Source organism: Crocodylus siamensis, chromosome 2 (genome assembly GCF_052110815.1).
Source record: "Crocodylus siamensis isolate JL-2025a chromosome 2, ASM5211081v1, whole genome shotgun sequence".
Classification (NCBI taxonomy): domain Eukaryota; kingdom Metazoa; phylum Chordata; order Crocodylia; family Crocodylidae; genus Crocodylus; species Crocodylus siamensis.
In genome coordinates, this window is record NC_143396.1 from 253,786,005 (window position 1) to 253,812,651 (window position 26,647).

General features: G+C 45.9%; 1 protein-coding gene across 3 annotated transcripts in view; it reads left to right on the forward strand.

Moving 5' to 3' along the window:
* The window catches only part of IFT43 (intraflagellar transport 43), a 70,345-nt gene extending 43,982 nt beyond the window's left edge, over nt 1–26,363 (forward strand). For 2 of the 3 annotated variants that reach the window (XM_090033738.1, XM_090033740.1), the window contains exons 4-9: nt 121–153; nt 755–801; nt 22,295–22,367; nt 23,507–23,582; nt 25,076–25,177; nt 26,014–26,363. In XM_090033738.1, the coding sequence (XP_089889864.1) occupies nt 121–153; nt 755–801; nt 22,295–22,367; nt 23,507–23,582; nt 25,076–25,177; nt 26,014–26,124 (442 nt within the window). In that variant the 3' untranslated portion in view covers nt 26,125–26,363. The remainder of the gene's footprint in view (nt 1–120; nt 154–754; nt 802–22,294; nt 22,368–23,506; nt 23,583–25,075; nt 25,178–26,013) is intronic. The other variant, XM_090033739.1, reaches the window with a different exon arrangement.
* Nucleotides 26,364–26,647: the final 284 nt, after the last annotated feature.

Here is a 26,647-nt window from a genome sequence, read left to right on the forward strand (position 1 = left end):
GCTGTTTTACAGGACAGGAGCACTGTGTTGGAAGGGTGCTTCTCCCACCCTCTCTCCCCACCCTCCAGCTCTTTCTCACCTCCAGCTTTTTCTCAGTAAAAGCTTTTCCTTTTTTTTCAGGTCAGGAAGGAAACATGCAGAAGAAGTAGAAGAGTAAGTTCCCATAATGCTAATTGAGGCAGATTTGACTGTCTCCTCCTATGGACCCCTCACTCCCAGTGGGACTGGTGAGACTGACCCAAGTGTTTTTTGTGTACAAAGCATGGGCATGTGATTTGGCATATCAAGGAACTTGGGCTTGGGTGTGTCTTTGCTCAGGACAGGGGTGCAAAGCCTGGTGTGGGCAGATGTCCATAGTGTGCAGAGTCCCTTATTCTGAGGTCAAGTGGAGGTGGTAGTCTGAGTAAGGGACAGACACATGCAGACTGTAGTGCATTTACAACATGGTACCACAGTTTTGTATACTGATAGAAAAGACCCCAGGGTCAGGAATGGACAGATGTGGCTCTATCCTGGGGTAACCCACACATTAGGCAGCTCTATGAGAGGTAGTGGGAAAGCAGGTAATAGCCCTTGTGCCCTTAGCAAATGACTGCATCAGAATGGGACATGGATGTAGGCCAGTGTAACTTTTCAGTTTGGAGTGTGCTGAGGCCAGCAAGCTCCTGGTAGAGGGAGAAACCCGGAGAAGACATTCTTCTGTGTTTGTCTTTGAAACTTGTTTTCCTGTTTGTTTTGTTTCGTTTTTCTGCAGCCACCGCCTCAGGCAGCAAAGCTTGGAGGGATCAGATGATGGCGGAGGTAAGGTGGCCCCTTCGTAACTACTAGAAACCTCCTTACATTCTCCCTAGGGATTCCTAGAAGCCTGGGCAGAAATATAAGAAGCAGCAGGAAAAGAGGGTCATAGTTGTCAGAGACGCAAAGGCAGAAGCATCAACAGCAAAGGTGTCTTCTGCCGAGCTGAACAAGGCGAAAAGCAGACCAGAAATCCTAGGCACAGGAGAGAGGTAATCCCAGAGTTCAAGTAATCTGGAGTGATGTAGAAATGATAACCTGCCGTTGCTAAGAAGGAGAAACCCAGAAATATGTTTCTGTCTCTGTCTGGCTCCTGGGTGCATACTCCTTCCTGTACTTCAGGGCAAGTACCTGTAATGTCTGCCTCTGTGCCCCTTAGTCTGCTCCTTCCAACTATGTTGTTTCTTTCCCTACTTCAGATTAGATTGATAAACAATCCACGGAATTCTTTTTTTTTAAATCTAGTCACCCTTATCTGGGACCACGTATGTATATGGGTGGAGTGTGGGCACCACTGAATTAGCTCTTTCCAGCACTGTCTTGGCTGCTGTCAGGTACTCCATGCTCTGGGTCAGATACTAGTTGCGCCTGTCCATATAGTTGGCAGAGTCTTCTTTTCCAGCACCAAGCAATGGAGAAAGCGCTGGAAAAATCCACGTGGCAGAGTCCTATGTTAACATTAATCAGGGTTCTGAGAAGGCAGGCAGGCACAGATCCTCGCCCCCAGTTGCTAAGAGTTACAGTAGACTTTCAGGTACTAATAACTCTTCTACAGAGTGTATGGTTAACCTGTACAACTCAGGGTTTCAAAATATCCCCATGCATCTGAATTTAACAGGAATCATGAAAGGATCAGGCATTGCTATAGGTAATAAGCCATTCACTGTTTCAGTAGGTAAAATATAAGGCTTTTTTAGATCTCTGGTGAAGCTTTGTATATGTTACTCCCAGCTCTGGCACATGCTAAGCTCTTAGAATGATCTTAGCTTTCCTTCAGGGAGGCCTCCTGAGCGTCTTATAGCTCCAGTACTGTATATTGCTGCAGGTCTGTGTTCACTGTGTGCTCAAATACCTGTGAGCCTTCTTGTGAAACACTTGCCTCTCAGAGTATAAAAACATTCTTTGCCAGACCAGCGCAGACCACCTTGCCAAATATTTTTGCAGCATGTGACATCTGGTGCCCTGATATTGGTGGTGATAAATACAAATAAGAACTGAAATAGATGTGATGTAGAGATATGTCAAGTTACAGTACAATGCATTTATTTATCCGGAGCTAAGCTGCAACTGACAGTCAGTTTCAGTCTGTTTTGTTTTGTTTGGGTGCATGTGTGAGTGCGTGAATAAGCGTGAGTGTGATAGGGGTAAGATCCCAACATACAGGTATGTGGTGTAACTAAATATCTACTATAAGCAAATATGTTACTTTACTCTGTGTTTTGAAAGCTTGGGAATTATCAGTGCCTTTGCATATTTTCCATTACTTCACCGTGCTCCTTACAGACATAGTTAAAGCCAGGGAAGTTGTGTGAGAAAGCACAGGGACTGAATCTCCCTGAGGTTGCAGTGATTCCAGGGAAGGAAAGTTGAATAAAAACAAAATCCCATCCCAAATAAAATAATTTTAGTGAAAAATCAAATGGGGAAGTATAAATAAGACTCGGGGTAAAAAGCAGGCAATAACTTGGGCATCCAGCATTATAGTCAGACACCAAGTTGAGTTGCTGCCCCAGGCAGATTAGGCTTCCTCATATACAACCGTCCTTTTTGGCTCATGCTATTCAATGCAGCATTATGGCTAGGATTCTAAACACACATAAGTCAAGGCATTGGCATTGGCTTATGTTTTCCCAGGGGGTGTACTGTAGGCCTTCTGTAGGCATAAGTTGCTAGCTTGTATACCTTAATGTAAACTGGCAGGGTTGCCTGATGATTGTTGCTGTCAAACCATACGTTTGACTCTTCTGCCTCGAATGCATTGGACATCTCAGCCGTAACACTGCATTAACAGTGTTTGTCCCCCAACTGACCTTTTTATTAAAAGAACAAGAGAGAAAACTGTGCATTTACAGAAGAATCTTGTGCATTTAAAATGGCCTAGACATGACTTAAAATTTGTCTAGTTGTGGTTGTTTTGATTGCACTGGTGCCTAGAGATGGGAGTAGGATCAGGGTCCTATTGTGTTGGGCATTTTAAAGATATGGTCCATACCATAAAGAACCCCCAAACAGGCATCAGCAGGTGGGGGAGGGCCACACAATGAGGGAGAAAATGTTTTTTATTTGCTCTGTTTTGTAATTGCATGAATATACTGGCAATAGTGGTAGACTCTCCTGTGCTCTTCAGCAAGACCATAGGACTCTGGCTGATTTATCACAGTTAGGTTGGATTCTTACAGACAGACAGAAATGCCGGATTTCAAGAGTCCTCCCAGGCCATCATGTTTAGTCTCCTTCATTTCCCAAAACTGTTTACCCAAAGAGTCCTAAAAATTGTCCATGCCGGTCCCTCCCATGTTCTGCAAAACCTCAAATACTCTACAAGGTGCCACTGGCAAAAAGAAGAAGAAACTGGTGCCACTGAACATAGTGACTCCTAAGGTTGGTTCCTGGTGAATGATTCTTGTGCTAGGGATTGTGTAGAAGGAACCCAGAGACTGTTGTGAAAGGAGGTGTGCCTGAGTGAGACCAAACTGGAGTGCAAATGGGACCATCTCCAGCTTCACTGGAGACATAATTGTGACATAAGGAAATCACGGGGGATGAGTCATACACACAGTACAGTAAAATAGCAATGTGTTGTCTCAGGGCAATGGGCAAGGCTCCAGTGTTAGAGCTTAGAAGCATCGTGGCTCATGGGATACTCAGTATGATGCTAAGAATTCCTTTTTTCTCAACCTTATTTTTCCTCTATTGGGGACTAGACCAGGACAGGTGAGACGCTTTACAAAGGAGTCAGCTTTGAGAAACAGAAGAGTGAAGGAATGTTTCTGACAAAAGCATCGTTTCACACCTCAGTAACTCCAAATGGAGGGAAAGCTGTAGATGCTTGAAGAAACAGCAGCACCACGCTTGCTGTAACCCTGGTGTCTCTGTCAGTTGACTTCAGTGTTTCCTAAGGCAGTGGTTCTCAACCTTTTTTGTACCAGGACCCATTCATAAACATCAAGCCAGGAGCCTGGGCAACAAGCAGGACGAGCTCGTCCTCCTGCTCAGTGCAAAGAAATATGATGTCATTGGGATAACGGAGACCTGGTGGGACTCCACCCATGACTGGACCACGGGTATAGAGGGCTATACCCTGTACAGGAGGGATCGTGTTGACAAAAGGGGCGGGCGTGTAGCTCTCTATGTGAAGGAAAGCTACATGTCCCTGCAAGCTGATGTTGGCGACCAGCATGGACAGCTAGAGACCCTCTGGGTAAAAATTCGTGGGGAATTCGGCACAGGGGACACAACGGTGGGAGTCTACTACAGACCTCCCACTCAAAGTCCCGAGCTTGACCAGGAGTTCGCCTGGGAGCTGACTGAGGCCGCTTGCTCCAGGACCTTGGTTGTCATGGGTGACTTCAATTACCCGGACATCTCGTGGGAAGATCACTCAGCTAAATCTGAGCGGGCGCAAAGCTTCCTCTCGTGCGTGGATGACCTCTACCTGACTCAAGAAGTCTATGGGCCAATGAGAGGCGAAGTGCTGCTTGACCTGGTACTGGCTACGGGGGATGACCTAATCGGCGACCTAGTGATTGATGGGGCGTTGGGTGACAGCGACCACGAGCTGATCACCTTCACCATCTGCCGTAAAGCTGGCAAGTCAGTCAGCAACACAGAAGTCCTTGACTTCAGAAAAGCCGACTTTGACAAGCTCAAGAGGCTAGTCAGTCAGGCCCTCAGGGACCATGACCCCAGGGAGTTGGGAGTTCAAGAAGAGTGGTTGCTTCTCAAGGAAGCGATCCTCAATGCACAAGCTAAATCTATTCCAACACGGAAGAAAGGCAGCAAGAAGGCACAGCAGCCCCCCTGGCTCTCCAGAGACCTAGCGGACCTACTGTGGCTAAAAAGGAAAGCCTACAAAGGATGGAGGACGGGATTCACCTCCAAGGAGGATTACTCCACGCTGGTCCGGTCCTGCAGGGAGCAAACCAGGAAAGCCAAGGCTGCAACTGAACTCCAACTAGCTTCAAGCATCAAGGACAACAAAAAGTCCTTTTTCAGATATGTGGGGAGCCGGAGGAAAAGCAAGGGCATGTTGGACCCCTGCTAAACCAGATGGGGCAACTGACAACTGACGCCCAGGAAAAAGCCAACCTATTAAATAGGTACTTTGCGTCAGTCTTTCATCAGTCACACGGGATGCCCATGCCTGCTATGGGACAGGGAAATCTGGGTGAGGGGGATCCCCTACCCTCCATCAATGCTGACCTCGTGAAGGAACATCTTGAGAAGCTGGATACCTTCAAGTCAGCTGGCCCTGACAACCTGCACCCCAGGGTACTCAAGGAGCTGGCGAGCGTCATAGCCCAGCCCCTGGCACGGATCTTTGAAAACTCCTGGCGCTCTGGTGTAGTGCCCGAAGACTGGAAGAAGGGCAATGTGGTGCCGATCTTCAAAAAGGGAGGAGAGTGGATCCGGCTAACTACAGGCCCATTAGCCTGACTTCTATCCTGGGGAAGATCTTAGAAAAGTTTATTAAGGAGGCCATCCTTGAGGGACTGGCCCAGGCTAACATTCTAAGGGACAGCCAGCACGGGTTTGTTGCGGGTAGGTCTTGTTTGACCAATCTCATTTCCTTCTATGACCAGGTGACCTATCACCTGGACAAGGGAGAAGAGATTGATGTCATATATCTTGACTTCAAAAAAGCTTTTGATCTGGTATCCCATGATTACCTCTTGGCCAAACTGCCCAGTTGTGGCTTTGGCCCCACCCCGATCCGCTGGCTGGGAAATTGGCTTCATGGTCGGACCCAGAGGGTTGTGATTGATGGCAGTCACTCATTGTGGTGCCCTGTGACCAGTGGGGTCCCTCAAGGCTCTGTCCTGGGACCCATCCTATTCAACATCTTCATTAACGATGTGGACATTGGAGTCAGGAGTGGACTGGCCAAGTTCGCCGATGACACCAAACTTTGGGGCAAAGCATCCACACCAGAAGATAGGTGGGTGATCCAGGCTGACCTGGACAAACTCAGCAAATGGGCAGACGAGAACCTGATGGTGTTTAACACCGAAAAATGCAAGGTTCTCCAACTTGGGAGGAAAAACCTGCAGCTTCCTTATAGGCTTGGCAGTGCTACGTTGGTTAGCACTACAGAAGAAAAAGACTTGGGGGTCATCATTGACCACAAGATGAACATGAGCCTTCAATGCGATGCTGCGGCTAGTAAAGCGACCAAAGTGCTGGCGTGCATCCATAGATGCTTCTCGAGCAAATCCCGGGACGTCATTCTCCCCTTGTACTCGGCCTTGGTGAGGCCGCAGCTGGAGTACTGAGTCCAGTTTTGGGCTCCACAGTTCAAAAAGGATGTGGAGAAGCTTGAGAGAGTCCAGAGGAGAGCCACGCGCATGATCAGAGGTCAGGAAAACAGATTTTACAATGACAGGCTGAGAGCCATGGGACTTTAGCCTGGAAAAGCGCAGGCTCAGGGGTGATCTGATGGCCGCCTATAAGTTTATCAGGGGTGACCACCAGGATCTGGGGGAACATCTGTTCACCAGAGCTCCCCAAGGGATGACAAGGTCGAACAGTCACAAACTCCTGCAAGACCGTTTCAGGCTGGACATAAGGAAGAATTTCTTTACTGTCCAAGCCCCCAAGGTCTGGAACAGTCTGCCAGCGGAGGTGGTTCAAGCACCTACATTGAACACCTTCAAGAGTAAATTGGATGCTTATCTTGCTGGGATCCTATGACCCCAGCTGACTTCCTGCCTTTTGGGCAGGGGGCTGGACTCGATGATCTCCCGAGGTCCCTTCCAGCCCTAATGTCTATGAAATCTATGAAATAAATCTATGAAATCAGTGGTCAGTCCTGACCCTGGGCCCCAGCCCCCCAGCGTGTGGGGTAGGGAGGCAGGCTATGGGGGGCCCCAAGTAGCCCCTTGCAGGCTGGAACTCAGCCAGCCTGCAGTGGAAAAGCCACAGTTGCCCATGTTTTTTGTCTTTAAGGGAGAATCCATTTTAAAGCTTGTTGATCCATTTTTAAAGTTGCTTTGTGACACATTTTGGCTCATGACCCATGAGTTGAGAAACGCTGTTCTAAAGCGCTCACCCTAGTGATATCACAGCTCTTGTGAGATGCTCTGATATGCAGTGCATTCCTGCGTGTGTACACATTGGTACACAAGGCACTTGGGTGCAGGAGCCAGGGAGTGCACCTTGGCTAGCTTGCTGTGTGTCTGCCTGAACCCTACTTATTGGGGCTCAGATATCAGAGCTCTGCCTCTCTGCACAATGGGCGACCTGCTTGAATGGGATTTAATACATTTACAAGGTGAGGAATAATAAACTCTCTTGAGCAACAATTCCTAATGGACAGGCCTAGTTGAGCCACTTTTGGCCAGGGGCAATTGGGGGCTTAATGCTGTGTGTGTAGCAATCAGGGCAATCTGAGAGAGAGGAGTTTAAGGGTAATTGCTCAATTTTCTGTCCATGTCAACAGGGAAAATGGGCAGCAGTGGCTGAGTTCAGCTCAGGAATGAGGCTGGATGAGATGGGAGATGCGAGGCTGTCAGTGGAATTAGAAAAACGCTATCTGCAGAGCACTACCTCCTTTTCTCTTGCAGCCATGAGCTTCTCCCAAGTACAGGCTTCTCTTTGCTGGGGCTGCAAAAGGGAGGGAAGGGTGATAGAAGGGTATCCCTGCCTCCTCTCTTCTTTTCCTCTGCAGAACAACATAGTCTCTGGTTTTTCACTTGGGTTCATACTGCTTGTATTTGTCTTCCTGCCCAAAGCAGTAGGCAAGGGGCCATCTTCTGATCTGCACAGCCCTGCATGATCAATACCCCTGTATCTTCTTTCGTATATGGTGCCTCAGCTAGTGGTCCTGTTTGTCTGAGAGTCCTCCTAACTGCACCCTTGCTGTGATGCCCCTTTGGCAGTGTTCCCTCCCCTGCGATGCCCTGCTACTTCCAGCCCCTATATCAGAGTAAGTGTCTCTCACCTTGTAGCGCCTCAGCCCCTGATACTGCTGTGGCTTATTGGCTGAGATTGCCACTGCTTTGTCTCTGTGCTTTCTCCCCCTGTGCTGCCCCAGTTCAGTAGTGGCCCACCCTAGTACCTCTGTTCCCCAGAGAGAGCACAGCTTCCAAACCAGTGTTTCACTGGAGGGCAGGGATGCTGTGAGTGCATGGGAAAGGGGACGTGTTATTTTATAGCAGGTAGCGTGTGTGAACAATGGAGCTGATTGACATGAAGGGCTGTCTGTGCTATGCAGACAACCTAAACCTGACCTGCAGGTAAGGGAAGCTGCCAGGAGACGGTGACTAGATCTCTGCCCTCAAGGCAAAGCCCCTTCCTGCCTGCTTTAGGAAGGGAAGCTGAAGATGAGACCTTTCTATACAATGTCAGGCCTTTAGAAGAGCTTTAGCCTTCTGTTCAGTGTGGGCAGCTCCTTTGCATTTGAACAGGAGAGGAGCCCAGTCTCTGAGCGCAACAGGACCCATAGGAAACATTTTAATGTACCACTAAAAGATAATGGTGCTCATTTCAAGAAAAGAAAAGAAGGCAGTAGGTGTCCGCACAGTCACTACGCGAGTCTTTCTGGGGAGCTGAATCTGTAGTTGCGGAGCTGTCCCTGACAGGCTACCCAGCACCAGGACTTCACAGCACTGAAACAATAACCTCACCTCATGAACAGCATATGAATACTCAAGGATACTAAATATGATGCCTGGTTTATGAGCAGCTTAAAGCAGAGCTGAGAATACATCACAGCCCTATATCATTCAAGATAAAGTATCCTGGTTGCTTCCCTAGCTAGTTACCATTTGCACAGGAAGCACAAGGAGGGGGTAGGTGAACAGCAGAGGGGCTGAGGGGTTGGTAGAGCAGATGGCTGCAGTGGCAGAGCACTTGCAGAATGACTGAACAAACAGGATGGGGTGGGGAATAAAGCGTGTAAGGGGAGAGATCAAGGTAGCTTGAGAGTCAACTGTCATAGTAGGGCTTTGAGGGAACTGTGTGAAGGGAAAAAAATACTGAGCAGCGGTGAAATATGAGCAGCAGAAAATATGTTTTCCCTGTGAGGAGCTCTGTGAATGAGCTGAGCAGGGAGCTGTGGTCCAGGGCAGAGAGTGATGGTTATGCTAGAGCACTAATTTTCAACCAAGTGCCATGAGAGCTCTTCAGTGGTGCCGTGGCATGCCATGCGGTGTTAGCATTGTGCAAACACGATTCACAAGATAAACCCAGGGATTTCAAACAGGAGTCCATTATGTCAAAACATTCTGACTTGTTAGGTAGACAAGGTTCTTTGGGTAGATATGATTTCTTTTATTAGACTGACTAAATAGTTGGACAAATTGTTCTTCGCAAGCTTTCGGGCACAAACGCCTTTCTTCAGGCATAGGGAAAGTCTTTTGGTGTTTGTGTGCTATCCTGGGTAGAACTGAAGCTAAAATGCAGGTCTGTGAAAATGCAAATATGTGGCAGTAAGGTTCAAAGGGAATGGGAGACAATAGGTGTGAAAATGTAGTTGGGGGGTGGAAAGGGGGAGAAGGTGATAAAATGTAGCTGGTAAAATGCAGACGGGTTACCTGGGGTTATCAGATGGCAGACAGGTTATAGTGTTCCATAAATCCAATGTCTACATTTAGTCCATGATTTTTTGTATCCAGTAGATTTATGAAGTGAAGTTTGTAGGCTTGTCTATGAAAGGTATTTTGTAAATTCCCTTTGAGGATTAGAACTGAGAGATTGGAGAGAGAGTGGTTATCTTGTGAGAAGTGTGCACCCGCAGGTAATTGGGTATTTTTGACTCTGATAGATTTTCAGTGTGCATTCATTCTGGTATGCAGTCATTGTTTGGTTTCTCCTACATATTTTCGGTCAGGGCATTTAGTGCACCGGATGAGATGTATTACATTTCTGGAGGTTCAAGTGTAAGATTGAGGAATGGTGATGGTTCTGTTGTGGGGTATAGTAATTGTGGGAGTGGTGGTGATGTGTTGGCAGGTTTTACATTTTTTGTCATAGCATGGCCTGGATGTGCTTTAGGCCATAGGAAATTTACTTCTGGTGATGAGGTTGGCAAGGTTCTATGCTTGTTTGAAGGCTAGGATGAGTGGTTCTGGAAAGATCTCTTTAAGAGTTGGATCTTGTTTTAGTATGAGTTGCAATTGTTTGAGGATTTTCCGTATAGGCTCCAGAGAAGGATGGTTTGTCATAACTAATGGTGTGCGATTCGTGGGGATTTTCTTTTTGTACTGGAGCAATTCTTCACATGGTATCCAAGTGGCTCTTTCAAAAGTATGATCTATCTCTCTGGAGGATCGCCCTTGCTGGCCCTTTTGAGATTTGTGAGATGATTATTGCAGGTATTCTTCTCAGTGTAAATTTGGTGGTATCGGAGGGCTTGGCTGTAAATTACAGCTTTATTGGTGTTTTTAGGGTGATTGCTGGTTCTGTGTAGATATGTATGTTGGGCTGTGGTTTCTTGTATATGGTGGTTTGTATTTTACCATTCTGGATGTTGATCATGGTGTCTAAACAGGAAATGCTGGTGCTGGAGTATTCAGGAGATAGTCTTGTTGGGTTTTCTCCCATCTTTAAATTCTGTGGTATGTTAGATACGCAGTCATATTGGGCCTGTGATTGCTGAGTCCATAAGTGCAGTTGACGGACTAGGTTTACCTGAAACACCCTTTAAGAAAAAGCTCTTGAAAGATGATTACAGAATTGAGACACCATCATTTAAAACTGCCTGAGGCAAACTCCTTTGAAAATTGCAGCAGTGGAGGGACAGAGAGAGAACTGCGTAGCCCTTGATTGTAGCGTTGTTCCCTCAGGACCTGTCCCCCTCCCCCTTCAGTTTCTCATCTGATATGAGAGAGAGCAGCAGTAAGATTCCTCATCTGTCTTATGAAAATCCGATTCTGAGTGGCTGTGATCAAACCAGGCTGACTGTCAGCAGCGGTGGCCTTGTGCAGAGGGAGGGAGGCTTCTGAGGAGTTTCTGGATGTGGAAATGTCACGGGTGCTGCCGATCAAAGAGGCATTTTTTTAATAAATATATATAAGAAAAAATAAAAAAAAACCTAAGGATTTAGCATAAAAGAAATGTAGTTTGTCTTGTTTTTCCAGCGTAACATGAAGAGGATGAAATAGAATCAGATACTCCTGCTCCCGAACAGACTTCCACAGGAGCGTTCTGAGAAGTCTCTTTCCCTGTCACATTAATACTCTAATACGAAATCACTCATCCCCAGCATTATTGAGGCAGGTTTTGGGTTTCTGAGTTCACCTTGTTCACCTCCCTTGTACACTTTATGCCTTCTAGTATGTTGCCCCACTATTTCCTTGGTATGTTTTGGCAGGAAAAGAGGGGGAATGTAGAACAACCTTCAAGAGGACAAAAAATGGAAATCTCTAAGAACTGGGCCCAGAGCCCAGACGGGAATATCTGTGGGGTCGGTAGGTAATGTGTAGATCTATCCTTGGGAACTTCAGTTTCTCACAGTGGTGCCCTGCTAATGCCAGGGTTAGGTTAGATTCCAGCAGCACAGGCCGTAATCCTGGTCCCTGATTTTGTCTTTTTGGTACTGCCAATGGCAGACATATAGGGGAAAGTACTTGTTGTAAGGCAATGGATTGCATAAAGTTAGAAGGAAGTATTAGATTATCTAGATTGACCTCCTGAATAACAAGGTTCTATTGACTCTCACCTAGTTACCCAGCAGTGAGCCAGACATCTTGTCTGGCTCTGCTGCACTGCACCTGTGCCACAGCAGCATTGCAGCATCTATAGTCTCTCCTTCAAGCATCCCAGGCAATGAGCATTCAGTGCTGATTCCAAAATGAGAAAGACATGGTTTGTCTGTAGCAACACATGCGAAAGCAGCAGATGCCCTGGATTCCAGGCTCCCTGGGCCTGTCCAGTGGAGGCAAAGTTGCAACTGGGCAAGCATCCCAGAAAAGCATCAGCCACAACACTGTCCCAGCCTACATGATCTATGCTGTTCTCTGGGGCTTGCAGGGGCCCCAAGGCATAGTAGCTTAGTTCACCTTTTCTCCCAGCACTTTGGTTGGCAGAAACATCCTAAACTGGAAGGCTGAGAAAAAACACAGCAAGTTACCCTTGTTCTCTGCCAGCATGTCACTGTAAAACTGATGTTGCACTCTAATATCGAGGGACTGCTGATGAGACTTTTCTGTAGCCTGCAATCAGGGGGCACTTTTCCTGTAGCGACTTCTTGCACACACCAGCCTATGTGTTGCTACTGTCTTTCCAGTTCTCACTGGCTTTCAGCATGGTGCACCCCAGTGCTGTTTTGTGTCAGCTTTTCTCAGGTGTTTTGGGCTACGCCCCATCTGTTGTGGTAGCTCTTCAACCCTCTGCTCTCCCTACAGACAACAGGCAAAGATCCTGATCAGCCATTTGATTGACATCAGGTCACTTTCAATCCTGTGGATTTTACTCCTTTAAAATAGTGTGACCAGGGGTCCAGAGAGGTGTTCTTTTATCCTCTGCTTTCCTGCTGCTCTCACAAGAAACCTTCGAAGAGGCTTCAAGCTTGTTTGTGTGCTCAGCAGAAGCTGCCTCTCTCCCTTGCTCCTTATGTTTTTGAAGCTTTTTGCCTGTTGCTTTCCACTTTGCTTTTTTTATTCCCCATTTTTCCACTTAGAGGGAAAAAAATTATTTATCGCATTGAGATGCACTAATTAAAGCCATTTTCTGGTATTTGGTTACTGGAGTGTTTGATGTGTCTCTGACAAGACCATGAAATGCACAGAGTGTCCACAGGGACGGAATTTGCTGAACACGGTGCTTTGTAAATGAGGGGACACAGTGTCGCAGCAGCTCATGAATATGAAACGCCCATGATGCTACCTCAGTGGACTTGAGAACACAGATGAATCCTGTCATGTGCTAAATGAGACCAATTTCTTTCACTTAACTTCATCTTCAATCAGACCTTCTTCCATTTGCCTGTTTAAAATTCCCTAAACGTGATGCAGAAGGTAACAGCATTCAGTAAAACAAAGTTTTGCAGCAGTAGAGAAATTATAATTATCTCTTGTTTAAGTTGCTTGCTTATAAAAACATAGGATTCTAAGTCGGTTCTTTTCATTGTTATGGTGAGGAGCCTGTAATTCTGCTCTGCTGTGAGTTTGGAAAGGATCAGCCATCCTCTAAGACCACCACTCTCTGCATAGTCTGTACTTTGTAGTCTCTTTAGCATTGGGTGTGTGCATGGTATTGCATGAACAGAAAAGACAATCAAGTCCCTGGTACAAGGTGCTTTCATGCTGGACTGACCATTGAAACTCATAGAAATAAGGGGAGCAAATTTTCACTGTGAAGGAATGATGAGTTTCAGAGTCTGTCTCAGGTTGCTTGAAGTTGTGATTCCAAGGAGAGTAGCTGAATTGCTCTAGGGTGTCATTGAAAGGTGATGTAACTGGCTGCATGACTGAATCGGCACTGGATCAGGACTTGGGAGATGCTACTCAACAGCTACTTTGCTTCAGACGTCACAAAAAAATTAACCCAGACATCTAACAGGGATTATCTGGATAAGAAAGGGGGCAAGATGAGGGAGGAAATAACAGAAGATATGGTCCGAAAGCTTTTGTTGTGACTGAATGAATTTGAGTCTGCAGGGTCGGATGAGATTCATTTCAGGATCCTGAAGATTGGCAGAGGAGATCTTGGAGCCCTTGGCAATGATCTTCATGAAGTCGTGGGAGACAGGCCAGGTGTCAGAGGACTGGAAAAGGACCAATGTGGTGCCCCTCTTTTAAAAAAGGCAAGAAAGAGGACTTGGGGAACTACAGACCAGTCAGCCTCACCTCGATACCTGGAAAGTTACTGGAGCATATCTTAAGGAAGGCCATTTACAAGCATCTGGAGGAGGAAAGGCTGATCACAAGCAGCTAGCATGGATTTATGAAAAACAAATAGTGTCAAACAAACTTGATCTTCTTTGACAAAGTAACTACTTGGGTGGATGAAGGGAATGCTGTGGATGTAGTGTACGTGGACTTCAGCAAGGCTTTTGACAAGGTCCAGCTTGACCTTCTCATAAACAAATTGGAGAAATACGAGCTAAATGAAACCGCTATAAGGTGGATAGATAACTGGCTTAATAGCCATAAGCAAAGGGTAATTATTAATGGGTTCATGTTAGAATGGCAGGAGGTTTCAAGTGTAGTGTCACAGGGATATGTCCTGGGTGTTCTTCAATATGTTTATTAGTGATTCAGATGCTGTCATAGAAAGCTTTTTCAGCAAGTTTCCAGATGACATGAAACTGGGAAGGATTGTGAACACACTGGAGGATGTGAACACAATTCAGAAGGATCTCAACACATTGGAAAGTTGGGCTAGAGATAACAGGATGAAGTTCAGTGCAGACTAATGCAAGATACTACACCAGGGATGGGCAAAGCGTGGCCCAGGGGCCGGATACAGCCCGCCAGACCATTCTACCTGGCCTGTGGGGCCCTAAAAAAATTTGAAAATTAATATTTATCTGCCCTGGGCTGCCTGTCACGCGGCCCTTGATGGCTTTCCAAAACTCAGTAAGCGACCCTCTGCCCAAAATAATTGCCCACCCCTGTACTACACCTTGGGAGGAATAATCAAAAACACAAATACCAAATGGGGAACACCTGGCTGGATGACAGCTCCACAGAAAGGGACTTGGGAGTCTTGGTAGATCACAGATTCGCTATGAGTCTGCAGTGTGAGACAGCTGCATAAAAGGTGAATACAGCTTCGGACTGTATCCGTAGAAGCATTAGGTGCAAGACATTGGAGGTCATAGTGCCTCTCTACTAGTTAGACCTTCTCTAGAGTATTATGTTCTAGACTTAGAATTTTAAAAGAGGACATGGAGAAGTTAGAGAGGGTGGAGAGGCAGGCAACAAAGATCCAGGGCTTGGGAGGGGGCAAGCCATATGAGGAAAGGCATGTTCTGTTTGTGGAAAAGGTGCTTAAGGGGGGACATGATAGCAATCTTCAAATATTTGAAGGACTGCCATGAAGAAGAGGAAAAGCACCTTTACTCACTGCAGAGAGGAGGATATGGATCAATGGCTTGAAGGTGCAGCAAAATAAATTTACATTGGATATCTGGAAAAACTTATTTTGTGTGAGAATACTGAGGCAGTGGAATAGACTGCCAAGAAAGTTGTGGACTCTCCATCACTGGAGGTATTCAAGAGGTTGGACAGCCACTGGTCGGGGGTCATGTAGGCTTAGCTATGCCTGTTTTCTACCATGGGTATTTCCCATGCTTCTGGACTTTGCTGGTTGTTCCTCCCTCCCCCCATCCCTCATCTTTTTTTCTGTTATATGTGTCAGGGTGTGTTTAAGCTTCCCCAGAGGCACTGGGTGATAAGGCTGGGGACTTCAACTCAGGTGTGCTGATTCTTCTGCTAGGAACAAAGTTGGAGGTTCCTGGCTAGAGGCTCTTGCCCCTCTGCTCAGGGTCAGACAAATCATCATATTTTGCGTCGGGAAGGAATTTTATCCCATGATCAGATTGGTGTGAACTGTTAGGGTTCCCTTGATTATTGAAGGGACCTCATGGATCATCTAGTCCAGCCATCTGCTCAAGTCAGGATCATCCCTGACTAAGCCATCATAGCCAAGTGTCTATCTAACCTGCTCTTGAAAACTTCTCAGGATGGAGATTCCACAATTTGTTTAGGTAGCCTGTTCTACTTCTTGACCACCCTCATAGAAAAAAAATTCCTCTTAATCTCCAACCTAAATTGCCTGTGCTGCAACTTGAGTCCATGTCTCCTAGTCCTGTCCCCTACAGCCACAGAGAATAATCTATCTCCATAATCTCCCTTCAGGTGTTTGAAGGCTGTATGCAATCCCCTCTCAGTCTTCTCTTCTCCAAACTAAATAACCTAGTTCTTTCAGCAGTTCTTCAAAAGTCATGTTTCCCAATCCTAAAGTCATTTTTGTACATGCAGCATGGACTATTGTCATCTTTAATGTCTTTTATCTTTTTATAGTTTTATATAGCTACTATTCAGGCTCTCACTCTTGTGACCATGTGATCTGTCATCTTTCATCCTTATCCTCCTTCCATTATTTCTGCTTTTCTCCATCTTGTATCTTGCTATAGCTTAGCTGCGAAGCTGTTTGAAGCAGGAACTGTTTGTTATCATGTGTATCCAGCCAGTATTTTGCTTAATGCAGCCCAGTCAAACTGGGGCTATTGTGATACTACTGCTAATAAACTGACTTGATATTTGGCACTTATGCAGCTTTTTATAAGACTTCTAAGTTTGGTCCAGGAATCTGTAACTCACTTGTTAGCTCTCACTTGGGGCTGATGTCTGCTAGCCCATTCAGATCTTACTTTGACAAACTTAGTTTCACTTGTCACCCCAGAGGAAGAACGGGTACCTTTTCCTTGGGAAGCTTGAAATCAGATTGTAAAAACTATTCTGTACTGGTCAACTAGCAGCATGGGACTCAAAAGCAATGTATTTTCCTCCTCTGTCGTGTATGATTTTGGGACCCAATCTCTTGCATCTTTCTGGTCTGGGGAAACCAAAGGAAAGTTCTTTAAGTTCCTCCTTGACTCCTTTAACCAAATTCAGAGCTGCACAGTGCCTGCTGAAGAAGGGCTCCATTTCCTTACCCTTCGGATCACTGGAAATGTGTGGGGAACCTTCAGAGTTTTTTTTTCCTGACTTGATGCAGACACCTGCTTGTTTCTCTCTTTTCTCCCCTTTTTTCTGTCTGCCAAAAATCTGCTGGAGTTCCCTTTTCTTTTATTCTCCCTTCCTAAACTGATTCAACCAAAAGAGCCAGGTGCACTCCCACTGGGAAGGAGCATCGGGTACAGTAGGTGCATTATCCATGGTAAAAGGGAGAAAGAGTAGAAGAATTTGAGGGAAGACTTTCATGAGTTATATAAAGGGGTCCAGGCCCTGGTTGGGGAACCAAACTCTAAGAAATGCCATATGGCTGATTTTTTTCCCATTACATTGTTTGATTTTGCTGTTTATTGGTAACTGGCATTTTATTGTAGTGCATATTGTAATTTTTTTGTGCGCTAATTTCTGGCCCCTGAGATGAAGAGGATGAAAGAAGGGAGAGATCGCAGCTGCTGGAGCAGTTCTGTCTGAGCAGTAGCCTGGTTACCAAGGTCTCCACCCAGCTGCAAGGGTTTGTCTGCATTTTTTTGATTGAAATTGGCAGATTTGGCTGAAGACGGTCAGGAAGCTACCCTCCCAGCTAACACCCTGCCATGCATTTTGTTATAGTGAATGGTTTTGTTTCCAGATATTGTGATGCTGCCCTTTGTTTTTCTCTAAAAAACAGATTCATTTTATAATGCAGTGACCCTGTTGTGTTGAAGTTTGGTATGTTTGATATAATGTTTCTGTATTTATATGCTGGGGTGCAGATACAAAGTCCTCTTAAACATGGAGATTCATTAGGAAGGCAGGGTAGGTTTGCACATTATAGACTAAATAAATCAGAGATGTATAGTATAAGCTTTTGTGAGCCTGAGCTCACTTCATTATGAAGCCATTTGTGATGCTTATATGAAAAGATCCTGAATTCACAGATTGTAATGTGCAGAAAAATGTATGGGGTGATTTCACATAGAAAAATCCAAAGAAAAACAAAAACCCTAAACAATCTAAATGAATCAACTTGATGGGAAATTATCTGAATCCTCATTAATGACTTCCACTAACAATGAGATAAATAGGAAGGAGAAACCTACACTTTGTTTCACACATGTAAGTAGCTTCAGTGAATACAGCGAGCATACACTTTTGCAGCATTGCAGCTGGCATGATTGTTTTGTGACTGCAACTGGGATATTGGAGTAACTTCTCAGCCCAGTGTTCCTAGAAGGAGGGTGGAAAAACTGAAGTAACCCTGAGAAGACTAGCAGAAACAATTGGTGGACAGAAGGGTCAGTGAGGAAGGAAAAGGATGACAACGCAGTGATGAAGGGAAAGCTGGGACAGGTGACAAATATGTGGATGGTATATAAAGAAAGAAGGGAGAGGGATAATTTGGGGGCAGCACAATGAAGGCAGGCAGGGGAGAGGAGAACATTATAAGTAGTGGATGGAATAAAAGTAAATAGTTTATAGACTAACTTTTAAAAACCTCCTGCCAGTCTGTTTATTAGCTGGGAGCACTGGGACATTTCAAATAAACCATTGATGGTTTTCAGTAGGGAACAAACCTGCAATGACCACTTTGGGCAGGCTGGCAGGAGCATAACAGAGCTTTTTCAGCAGTGCAGTCTATGATTCTCTCAAACTATGTGCAGAATATTGGAGGCTTAAGTTCCTTTTTGGAGAATTTCTACCCAATAAATGAACTGTGTTCCATGGCCCTTTGCTGAGAATACCATGGAGCTGTAGCACCTCAGCTGAAGTCTCTGGGAGTCTTCCCATGGAATTCAGTGGGAGACAGAGCTGGACCTTTGTTGGCCAGTCTGGCAGGTTCTGCTCTTTGTAAAACTCTTTGGGAACTTGAAGGGTCGAAGTTGCATCACTGCCCTGGATCCTAAATGTCATCTGCAACAAAAAGGGATAAAGAAAAGCCAAAGGAATCTGAGAGAGAGGACCCAGTAAGAGCAGGAATCCAAGTAAGCAACAAATAGGGAAGTTCAGCTTGCAGTTTGCTGTCTTCAAGGGGGCAAACAGCTTTACTGTCCCTTGGAGACGACAGGGAGGAGTGAAGAAGCAGCTCACATTTGGTGCTCAGAAAAGGGCTGCTCTGTAGATGAGGGTAGAGATGTTCCTATATACTCTTCCATTCATATCTATTATTTGCTAAGGAAGTTTTTTTCATTGGTATAACATTGAGCTCCATAGGCTTCCCAGATAGGGGGCATGTATTTGTGGAAGTATTTCTAGCAAAGTATAGAATTAACTTTAAAACGTCTCAGAAAGCCTTCAGCTCCCCTGAACCACAGGAGCAGCACTTTAGAGAAACAGAGAAATTAGAGATCTATGTCCCTCCTGATCTGACTCTCCTCTCTCCTCATCCAGAGCTTTGCCCAGTCCTGCTTTCTGGTAACTCAGCCCTGGGAGTCCCACCCCCTCAGGTGGGCTGTTAAAGTGGTCCTGCAAGTCCACTTTGTCTGTGACTCCACCTGACTTTTTCTCTGTCCAGTGTCTTCTCCCTACTTGTAGGCTGACCTTCCCAACTCCCCCGCCATTCCCCACTCTTTGAGTCAGCCACAACATCCTCCTCCCCTTGTTGGTCTTTTCCTCTTTTGCACAATGACTCAGTCCCCCATATCATCCCTCATCTGATATAATTACCCCTCAAAGCCAATCTTGCCATTTACTGAAGTGCTTTTGTCCCTCAATTTCTCTTTGTCACAAGGTCAGCTAGTGGCCTATTGGGAAGAATCAGAGAAATGGCAGCTTCCAGTGCAAGAAAAGGCAGACTCTGTGTTGGGGGAAGTGACGGCCTTGTCTAAGACCATGGCACTGCTGTGTGGAATCTGACTGCAGCCTTCCTCAGTCTGGAGGCTGGATCAGACCCAGTCACTGCTGTTTCCCTTTAAAGGTCTTCAGGAAATTTGCTGTTGTCTGAAAGCTGCTCTATGGGCACCTGTTTGTTGGGCAGCTGGGGAGATGAATGGTGTAGCTCTGCTGAGATCGTCCAAGCTGTCACTGCTTCTTGCCTTGGCCTGGCTCTCACAGCAGCCTCTGTCCCGCTCAGTCCTTTCACCAGGCAGCCAATTAGTGAGAAATCCCACTGTGTGGCTAGCTCCAAACAGCCACCTCGCCAAGGCCTGGGCTGACCCATGCCCTGCTACAGATGGGCCAGTGCTGCCTCCTCTGCTGGAGGGCTGGGGAGCCTGTGGGGATGCTGAGTTGGATGGTAGGCAGGAGCAGTACCCTTTGGAGCTATGAGAGGCTGCAAACACTGACAAGAAGCAGAGGAAGGAGGGTTTCAGGAAGACTGGCTTGAGCCCCAGACTCCACAGGTGGGGCTGCCTCTCCAGCTCCTGAATATTCATCTCAGCCTGGGCTGCAAACTGGGCAGAAACAACCAACTGCTGAGATCCAACAGTATAATGGCAGCATTGCTGCTGGAACCAGCAGCAGCTTACTTGCTCCAGCCCCTAGAGGTGTCCGTTTTGTACAAGCTACCGGTGAGTGTAAAACTTTCACAATGCTGAATCACCCAGCGCCCCCCTGCCTGAGGAATAAGGGCCACCAGAGCAGCCTTCCAGCTAGATTCTTAAGCCTTTAAAGAAGCACTGCACTGATTCACTTTGTCGTGTGTTCGCTCCTCACCTAAGCTCCTCCTGACCTGCTTCTGCACCACACCAGGTGCTTGCCCAGAGCCCAGGCATCTGCCTAAGAGAAAGGCAGCTAATCTTCTGCAAGTCTCACTGTTCTAAGGGGAGGATCTTTACACCCAGACTTTTCTGCTCTCCTCTTTTTTTACCCATTTCTTACCGCTTCCTCTTTCCTCCCAACTGGAGTGTCTGTGACCATGGTCTGAAGAGTAGGCTGGAGACAAACTCATAGTTGGGATCCATCGCAGCAGGCTCTCACCTCTGAAATCCTAGATGAATTCTGGAATTCCATAAGGCCACCTTCAATCATTTCCTACTTCAGGCTTAAATAAAGCAAGGTGTCTCCTGCACAACTTGAGAAGGAAGGGTGGGGCCCTAGGTTAACAGGTCTTAGCAGGAAGTTTTCCATTACATTCAACTTGATCTCTTCTCCTTTTCTGGCCCCTCCCCATTCCATGCCTAGTAATGCTCAGCTGGGTATGCTCAGTCCTGGAGCATTTCAATGAGGTGCAGATCTCTTGCCTCTCATTGGCTGTTCTCTAGATTGGGAGCTCTTGGAAACAGGGAAGGGCCTCATATGGAGTTGAACATAAAGTTAGCAGTGAACAGTTCTGTTTTTTTGACTAGGCAGCTTGCTTCTCCACCCCTAGATGTGTCTGTTTGGTTTGCTGTTTGTTCAGAGGTGTTTGGGCCTGCTTCTTCTTGCATCTGTAGTGGGCATCTTGCACTTGGGCCTGTATCAAGATCCACAAAGCTCCTGGCATCACAAGCAATAAGCAAGCAACACCTTACTAGTGGGTCTGTTTTCTAGTGTCCTGGAGCCTCAACAAAGGGAGTGCTGAGAGGCAAATGGCCTGGGCATCTGAAAGCCAGGGCCATTGGGCATTGTGGGGCTGCTCTATACCAATGAGCTCTGGAATCTCATCACAGGCCTTCTTGGCTCTGTGGCAGGGACCCTGAATGGCCTAAGAGCCCCAGCTTGATCCAGGGTTCTTGGGTCTTCCAGTCTCCTCTCTCCATAGAAGTATGCCTGGAAGCCATGGCATGGTGGTTTACCCTGGTCCCCAGCCCTGAGACAGTCTGCATATCTGGCTGCCCTTCAGCCATGGATTCTGGAAACAGTCTCCCCAACAGCCAATCAAGAAAGTTTTTCTGGGTTGAAATACAGTATTTGTGGAAAACATTTTAGGTGAAACAAATTAATATTTTCAGATGAAACCCTGTTCTTGTTGGAAATTGTCCAACCAGTGTTATTTGCCAAGAGCCCTAAGCTAAACTTCAATGGGAAATGGCATTTGAAGAAAGCAGTGACATCAGGACAGAGGAACTCTGGTAAGAACCTGAAAGAGTATATATCAGTAATTGAGGGACTCTGCTGCTGAGTGAAGAAGAGTTAAACCTTAGAGGAGAGAAGCTCCAGGGATCAGAAATGTATTTGCAGCCATGGGCAATACATCTCAAGAGAAACAGCATCTTGGAGAGGAGAATCCACTGTTAAACCTCAGGAACAGTTCTGTTTTAGATTTCAGGTTTTAATAAAACATATTCCTACTTCATTTAAACCACTGTTTTCCAAAGGAAATCTGGTATTTTCGTCTCTAATGAAATGGGAGACTGGGTTGAGCAAATAACAGCAGTTCCTATAGGAATCAAATTCTTCCCTTATAGGCTGAAGGCAAGGAGGCAGCAGATCCATTGGTGTGGCTTGACACAGATCAAATTGCAATCGTCAAGCTTCTGAACACAGAATCCATAACTGTTTAAAATCTTCATGAGAACAGCTTTGCTTCCCCTTCATGGGAAGCAAAGGTTTCTGAGCTTTAATTTATTGATTGTCTATTAAATGATATAGTTTTTAATCAGTGCAAAATGAATATGCCAAAATGTTTCTACACTAAGGAGACAGCTGTGAATACTTTCTGTCCATGTATTGTGAGGGCAGAGTCTTTCCTTCTCTCCTGTGTGGCAAAAGAACTTAACCTTCCCTGCTCTTCATGTGGCTTCCATCTTTTCCTGCTGCAGATATTCCAGTGATACCTGACTTGGAGGAAGTGCAGGAAGAAGACCTTGCCATGCAAGTAGCAGCACCACCCAGGTAATAGCACAGGCATGCAGCCACAAGCCTGAAGTCACAGCACTAGTCAGCAGTGGGAAAGAGAGAGTGAAATTCAACTCCATGTTATCTTATGTTCTGCACAGTATAACATATGTCCCATTCATCAGTATTTGATGCTATTCATTGCAATAGTGCAGCTCCAAGATGAATGGTACCAACTTGTTGTTTCCTGTTGCACAGAAGAAGAAATTGCAATGTGTCCTGTAAACATGCAAAAAATGACATTAAAATTTCCTGGATGAGACTAAATTGAAATTTCAGGACAGAGCAAATGCCCCATGTAAGTTTGCTCTTCGTCTGTCTATGGTGGCATCTAATGCTTGGTGGGTAGTATTGGAAATGCACAATATATTCATAATTTATTAATAATACACCATGTTCAGACCCTCACCTTATGGTATGGAAACATCACTTGAGTGAGATGTGCCCCAACTCCTCTCCCCATGTATTGCATCTCCTTAGGGCTATCATTCTCAATTGGGGTGCCACAAGGCCCCTTCAGGGGTGTTGCAGATGCAGGCAATGTTGCTATCATGGCAGCCAGGTAAGACTAGCCTGTATGCAAGGTTGTGGTGCACACTTACTCCTGCTGCATTAGAGTTCTCTATAATCTGAAAGCAAGACAGGAGAGCTGGCTTGGGCAGTAACCCTTTCCAGTCCTCCCACCCCACCATGCTCCTCCATGAAACAGAAGCATGCAGAACAGTTTCACCTTCATGCCTCTGTTCCTGGGAGGGATGTGGGAATGGGAAGGGCTACAGCCTGACCCAACTGTCTTGTCCTACTTTAAAGTTATCGGAGAGCTCTAATACAGCAGGAGTGCATGGGCTGTCTGTGCAGCAGGTACGTGGGGAAGTTTTATGTCGACACAGCAAAACCCAGCTGAGAAGCCATCAGCATCAACAGTGCTTTCATCTGGGGATGCCACCACATTCCAAAAAGTGGTAGAGGGTTACCTGGGTCTGAAAAGGTTGAAAGCCACTGCTGTATGGAGACATGTGCATTCCAGCTGTGTGCACCTTAGCTCTCATCCATATGCCACTACTCCCCAGAGAAGCTAAAGTTGCTCCCAGACTTAGCTTGTTCTGTTTCTTCCCCTGTCCCCCCTGCTTTTGCAGTATCCAGGTGAACAGGGTGCTGACCTACCGTGACCTGGACAATGACCTCATGAAGTACGCTGCCTTCCAGACCCTGGTGAGTATCCCTGTGTAATAGCTAGTATTACACATTCTGCAACTCTTTCTTACCTCCCCCACCCTTCTCCAGCAAAACAGAGATTCAATGCAGTCTATATGCAACACCGTCATCCAGGCAGTACCCAAGACTGCATAGTACCAGTCTTCCCTGGTCTGGGGAATTAATCATAGTTTGTACAGGTGAACACTAGTGAACAGATATCATTTCACCTATGTGGCATCTATCTAGTACTTAGGTGTCTAAGTGGGATCCCTGAAAACCCATTAACACAAAAATTGTGTAGATCTTCCTCCTTGCTTTTTTTTCAGTTAAGGCTAAAATGAAGGCATTACAGAAGTAAATTAGTTAATGGTTTTTCAGTGACTGAAGCAGGGTGCAACAAAATCACACTTAGACACTTAGGGGTTGCAATAGGTCCTGGCCCTACATGTTGGGGTTCTGTTGTTGTTCCTGGCCCTACATGTTGTATCCCTGACACTGCAGTTATAAACATTCTCCTGGTTTCTTTGCTTGGTACCCACTTAGGTTTCAGTTGGTATTGCCCCTCTCTTTGGGCCTCAGACACAGTACAGCTCCTTTCCCTCAGCCTGGACCATTTCAGATGCTGCTCCATCAGTTATGCTCCTGGCATCTGAGCCACATGCAGCTTGGTCTCGCTTCTGGATTACCAGTTTTGGGTGTAGATACCTTTTCCTAGCTGGAAAGAAGTGTCCAGAGCAGTTCCTGAGAAGAATAATCACCAAGGGCATTGGGCCATGATTGCCTCTCTGCTGTACAGATGACCGTATTGCCAACTCCTTGAGTTCAAAAGTCATGAGTCAGAGCCCCCAAAGTCAGGAGACTGGCTTAAAAATCATGAGGTAACCTGATTTTGTTCTGTCGTCTTTTTTCTGAGCTCCCTCCCCCTTTCTACTCATCATGCACATGTGACAAGAACAGTTGCCTTAAATCCAGCCCTAAATACCCACAGATTGCACACACAAAAGATAATGCCCTAGTCCCTTGAGAAGCTATCAGATACCCTGTTCCTCCCCTCCGTCTTTACTTGCTAGGTCCTTTAGCTGACCCCCATCTCTAATTTGCAGTGGAAGGGTCTTCCTTGGATCCTTACCTTCATTAGCTCCCCATTCCTGCCCTGTGATGGATGTTGAGAGGTTTAATGCATGGTGTCTGTGTCTGGGCTCTTCCCCAACAATGTTTGTTACACAATGGCCACTAGCAGCTAGAGAGAGAAACTGTAGGCAGCTCCCTACAGTAGAGGTGCTCCCAATTCCCAAACCAAAGTAATCCTAACTTTGGTACTGGAATTGTGACATTGCAAAATTGGGTTTTGTCTTATATGCTCCCTCACTGTCCCCCTGCACTGCCCATTTCCAAATGCCACCTGATAATCCTAAGAAGGCGTTTGTCTCTCAAAGTAAGAGTTTGTCTTTGTCACCAGCAACATCTATTTCTGCATCAAATGGGGTATCCGTTTTTTCCATGCATAGCCTTCTGGAGTAAGACCAGGGTCTGCTATGTATTCACAGGATGGAGAAACTGACCTGAAGCTCCTCACCAAAGTTTTGGCTCCTGAACAGGAAGTACGAGAGGTGAGTCTTGTCCTGAGACAGCAACATTGGGAACTCAGCTACTCATATATGCTTCCCTTTCCTTGGAGGCCAGGGGTTGGTGACAAGTTTGGGCTTTTGTCTGACTAGGTAGAGTCTGAGGGATGTTCCCCATGGACAATTTAAGGGATTTCTGGAGCCCAGAATCTTTAGTCTGCCTGATGTAGCACCATGTCCGACTGGGCCCTCCCTCATGAAAAGCTAATAACAATAATTGCAGACTGGTTTACCACAGTGCAGGTTCCCTACAGAACCAATACTTCATTTGATTTTGCCATCTAGAAGATATAATTAGTACCTGTTGGTACTGCACAGCAGTAATGAGGGACAAAGACAGAGAGATGTGTTTGGGGAACCCAGACCTGGAGCAACAGGAGGCCCCTGTAGGTCGCAATACAGGCACATCAGCAGAATTATGTGGGGGTTAGTACTGGACAGAAATAGCAGAGTTTCTGCAGGTCAGGATTGAGGGTGCATTGATCAAGATGTCTAGGGCTGGGACATTTCACAGCCCTTCACTGCCATGCTTGGTTTAGTGTGTACCCTGCATGCCTATTTAAATCCTTTTTTGGTGAATTTTAAAATTACAAATGCCTTGTCAAAATCATTTAACTATGGTAGTAGGGACTGAAATCACATTTCTAGCCCTGGTAATACAATTGTCTGTCTTCTCTCTGGATAGAGCAGTAGCCCTTCCACCTATCGCAGCTACAACTGTAGGGCAGGTCAGCTGTCCAACCTGAGTGTTTAGCAGCATTTAAACATTGGTAGTTGTTACATGTAGCACGTCAGTATTTCTCTCTCTTGTCTTTTCATAGGATGACATCTGCTGGGACTGGGACCATATCTACACAGAGGTATCCTCAGAACTTGTGACGGAGTGGGACCTGGGGCAGTCTGAGAGGGAGGAGCCCCTCAGTCTGTCCTAGAACAGCAGAGTATTGGCTGTCTATCACTCCAGCCCTGCACCCTCCACTACTGTATATAATTAGCACTTGTTATTTTTTATCAACTGTTTTTGTTTGAGGAAATATTCCACATAAATAAGGTGAAAGCTTGATAGGAAAGTGAGCTTGAGAGGAGTCCTGTGTATTTTTTTAATATAAATATTTGTTTTCAAAATGCTAGGGCAAATAATTCCAAATGCAATAAATCATTTGTCTATGAATGGTCACTTCTGTTTCTTTCCCTCCTCATCCCAAAATACCTTAAAAATTACTGCAAAGATCTCTTTCTCTAAGTGGGACCACTGTTTAGTAGCTATACTACACAGCAGGGTAAGTGAAAAAGGATATGGTTTCCAATTGAAAGCATAGGCAAAGTTTGGGATGACACAGGATGAATTTGCTCAAGACACTAGGTGTTACCATCCAAGTCTTGCAACAGGTGCCACAAGTTGGCAGGACCTCGGTTACATATCTTACTCCAGCAACCCCATTTCCTTTAGCCTCA